Source organism: Electrona antarctica (genome assembly GCF_951216825.1).
Source record: "Electrona antarctica genome assembly, chromosome: 16".
NCBI classification, from domain to species: Eukaryota; Metazoa; Chordata; class Actinopteri; order Myctophiformes; family Myctophidae; genus Electrona; species Electrona antarctica.
In genome coordinates this window covers 31,110,451-31,114,866 of record NC_136797.1, presented here as the reverse complement: position 1 = coordinate 31,114,866, position 4,416 = coordinate 31,110,451, and the positions used below count along the sequence as shown (strand labels likewise).

The 4,416-nt window shown below is 43.0% G+C and overlaps 1 protein-coding gene across 1 annotated transcript; it reads left to right on the top strand.

The window, feature by feature from the left end:
* Positions 1-2,340: 2,340 nt before the first annotated feature.
* On the top strand, positions 2,341-3,942 carry LOC306939401 (polyubiquitin-C-like; the record flags this gene model as incomplete). The annotated part of the gene is made up of 1 exon (XM_079523990.1): positions 2,341-3,942. One exon carries the CDS (start codon positions 2,341-2,343, stop codon positions 3,940-3,942), a length of 1,602 nt encoding a protein of 533 aa, XP_079380116.1.
* Positions 3,943-4,416: the final 474 nt, after the last annotated feature.

The following is a 4,416-nucleotide window of genomic DNA, read 5'->3' as shown; positions in this document are numbered from 1 at the left end:
TGTAAATCATATCTAAAGTGGTGTTCCTCCCATCCATGTGTGACCCAAAAGGCTATAGATATTGGCCTATACTGAGCACTGAGCCTTAATATATTATTAATATTTGTTGGATAAAACGTTTGCATATTAATTGCTTGCTATATTTAATACCTAGTAAACTAATACTTGGAGGCGTTGCTACGCCGTGTGTGAGCTTGCAGATTGGCTATTTTCGGCGAATGCTAGGGTTCACGTTGTTAAATCCCTAAAACATGGCCCACTGTCCGTTTCTATGAGGCAGTAAGAAGTTACATTTCATGGAACTGGGTCTCACTTGGGGACGTTGTGGTATCCTACTTGCTCAGAGCAAAGCACAACCAGTGTAAGCTTCAATTTCCTTGATGTCAGGCTTGTCCACAACTGACTGCTGTTGGAGACGCAGCAATTGATAAAGGCACCCAAGCGTAGAGAGAGAAATCTCCCTGTGCCTTCATTCTTTCACATCAAGGTTCAGTACAGAGACAGAGGCACACAGAGACATGCAGTTTGTAACGGTGATGTATTTGTAAAGGAAAGGGGTAATAAGTTCAAAGTAGAGGTGGCAAGTGGCAAGTTTGCTGCTTTACTTTTTCTGAGGATCTATACTTTATTTAAAGTACAGAAAATATACTTATACATATTGTCTTTTCACTCCACTACAAGATTAAATGTTTACAGATAAAGTGTGCTATAGTCAGCTATTAGTGTAGATTTTCGTTTTACACAAAGAAATTCCCACTGACAATGAATGGAGACTTTTACATCATAGTGTCTGACCAAATCGGCTTAGTGTCTATTTTTGTCTTACAAACATTAAATTCCCATTGACAATGAATGAAGCATTTTATGTCATAGTGTCTGAGCAAATAGGCATAGTGTCAATTTTACGTCATGATGATGTACGATGATAAGAGCGCTCCTCACACGCGTGGGTATGTTTTTTTCTTCCATAAGTGTTATATATATTATATTGTGATGATGTTGCATTTTGTTGTTATTTTTCATGTCATGTTTATGAGTTGAATAGGGCCCGAATGGAAACAAGACCGCAAGGTGCTATGCTTTTAGGCCAAGTGTTTGACTGTGTACTCGTTGCTGTTTACATGTCTGTCTAATAAAGTATTCAAGCAATCAATGAAGGTGGCCATATCTAAGAACTAGAACTGCACTGTCGAGTGCCTACTTGCTTGTTGCACACAAGTATAGTGTGCAACAAGGCCTACTAGTGCGCAAGCAGAGCGTGCAAGTACTGTAGACCGCTACAAACGTTCAAATCTCAGCCTCTCTGTGAAAGAACGTTTGCAATATTTAATTATTAGGTTTAGCTATTTGCTACGTACCTTGCTTTTGGAGGAGAAAAAGTAGTATTTTGAAGTATGGTAATGATTACTTATGCCTGTTATGGCAGTGGTGTCATATTATATACATGTATACATAGGGGCATTAACTTTAGTCCACCCGACACTGAAACATGTCATCGTTACGTCACCATCGATAACCAATTATACCCTGGCATTGGTACATATATTCATCACGTCATATGCTCATATGTCTATATATGTGTATATGTCTATATGTATGTATATGTAATTTCTGAGTGATTAGTGGTATAATGTGGTTACTCGGGTGGTTTGATGCATATGTCCCTTTTTTTAATCGACCTGACACTGAAACATATCATCATTACGTCACCATCGTAAACCAATTATACCCTGGCATTGGTACATAATTTTCATCACGTCATGGGACATCTGCGGAAAACATACCTGCACGGTCTGCTTCTGTATGTCCGGGGCCAGCATATGACGTCATATCATATGCATTCTAAGGGACATTGGTACATATCTTCATCACGTCATGGGACATATGCTTCGTAGCATGACGGAAAACATACCTGCACGGTCAGCTTCGTGCCAGCATATGACATCATATCATATGCTGCTAAGGGACATACGCATCGTAGCACCTGACTGATAACATTACTTGCACGCTCTGCTTGCGCAAGTAAATACTGTGTCATATGTGGAGGTGGGCTGAAATGGCTCACAAGGACTGGCTCACTGTTCATGGAACTACTGCAAGTGGTCATATAGTGGAGAAAATGATGACGTCATCAATGAGCTCATCAATTATTGGTTACTAACCTATATTAAGCATTTATCCCAGGACTAAATCAGAACTACTGTTGCTCAAGTAAAGAAGTCTAGATTTGTTTTAGTCACACTTTATCGTCCCCAAACTTAATTTGACACATTCTTAAATCTCTGGAAGATTACTGATAAGTTTACAGCTGTCCATAGCAGTGACTCAAATTGTGCAAAGATGCAGATATTTGTCAAGACTCTCACTGGGAAGACCATCACCTTAGAGGTTGAGCCAAGCGATACCATTGACAATGTCAAGGCTAAGATACAGGATAAAGAGGGCATTCCCCCTGACCAGCAGAGGCTGATATTCGCTGGCAAGCAACTGGAAGATGGACGCACCCTTTCCGACTACAACATCCAGAAAGAATCCACCCTCCACCTTGTGTTGCGTCTCAGGGGAGGGATGCAGATCTTTGTGAAGACACTCACTGGAAAGACCATTACGCTGGAGGTGGAACCAAGCGATACCATTGACAATGTCAAGGCCAAAATACAGGATAAAGAGGGCATTCCTCCTGACCAGCAGAGGCTGATATTCGCTGGCAAGCAACTGGAAGATGGACGCACCCTTTCCGACTACAACATCCAGAAAGAATCCACCCTCCACCTTGTGTTGCGCCTCAGGGGAGGGATGCAGATCTTTGTGAAGACACTCACCGGAAAGACCATTACGCTGGAGGTGGAACCAAGCGATACCATTGACAATGTCAAGGCCAAAATACAGGATAAAGAGGGCATTCCTCCTGACCAGCAGAGGCTGATATTCGCTGGCAAGCAACTGGAAGATGGACGCACCCTCTCTGATTACAATATCCAGAAAGAATCCACCCTCCACCTTGTGTTGCGTCTCAGGGGAGGGATGCAGATCTTTGTGAAGACACTCACCGGAAAGACCATTACGCTGGAGGTGGAACCAAGCGATACCATTGACAATGTCAAGGCCAAAATACAGGATAAAGAGGGCATTCCCCCTGACCAGCAGAGGCTGATATTCGCTGGCAAGCAACTGGAAGATGGACGCACCCTCTCTGATTACAATATCCAGAAAGAATCCACCCTCCACCTTGTGCTGCGTCTCAGGGGAGGGATGCAGATCTTTGTGAAGACACTCACCGGAAAGACCATTACGCTGGAGGTGGAACCAAGCGATACCATTGACAATGTCAAGGCCAAAATACAGGATAAAGAGGGCATTCCCCCTGACCAGCAGAGGCTGATATTCGCTGGCAAGCAACTGGAAGATGGACGCACCCTCTCTGATTACAATATCCAGAAAGAATCCACCCTCCACCTTGTGCTGCGTCTCAGGGGAGGGATGCAGATCTTTGTGAAGACACTCACCGGAAAGACCATTACGCTGGAGGTGGAACCAAGCGATACCATTGACAATGTCAAGGCCAAAATACAGGATAAAGAGGGCATTCCCCCTGACCAGCAGAGGCTGATATTCGCTGGCAAGCAACTGGAAGATGGACGCACCCTCTCTGATTACAATATCCAGAAAGAATCCACCCTCCACCTTGTGCTGCGTCTCAGGGGAGGGATGCAGATCTTTGTGAAGACACTCACCGGAAAGACCATTACGCTGGAGGTGGAACCAAGCGATACCATTGACAATGTCAAGGCCAAAATACAGGATAAAGAGGGCATTCCCCCTGACCAGCAGAGGCTGATATTCGCTGGCAAGCAACTGGAAGATGGACGCACCCTCTCTGATTACAATATCCAGAAAGAATCCACCCTCCACCTTGTGCTGCGTCTCAGGGGAGGGCAGTAAATTATTAATTTTACATTTATTTTGTAGTATTCTTTTTTCCATGTGGCTCTGAAAGTGTCTAGCCTAAGAGGGTTTGTCTGTGTCTCACAAACCAGTGAACTGATCATTGCCACATTTCAGCCATTGGAATTATTTTTGTTCACATAACGTTACTATATACTTTAAAATATTACACATACTTTTTTATAATGGATGTCAATGGAGGATTGCCCAGATTTGAGCACTTGACCAATCAACGAACCAAATGTCTGGTGCACACACTGTCACTAGACTAACGTAGCCTCCCAGAATTTCTGTTCACAATGCTCTATACTTTTTTGTAATACTGAACTATTTTTTTTTATCACTTATAATCGACATCAATGGTACATGGATTGTCAACATTTTGCACGGATGGTATCATCAACTAGACTCTCATAACGAAGTGAATGTCAGTCGTATTTGCGCCAAATATGGAGTCAAATGTCATAGATC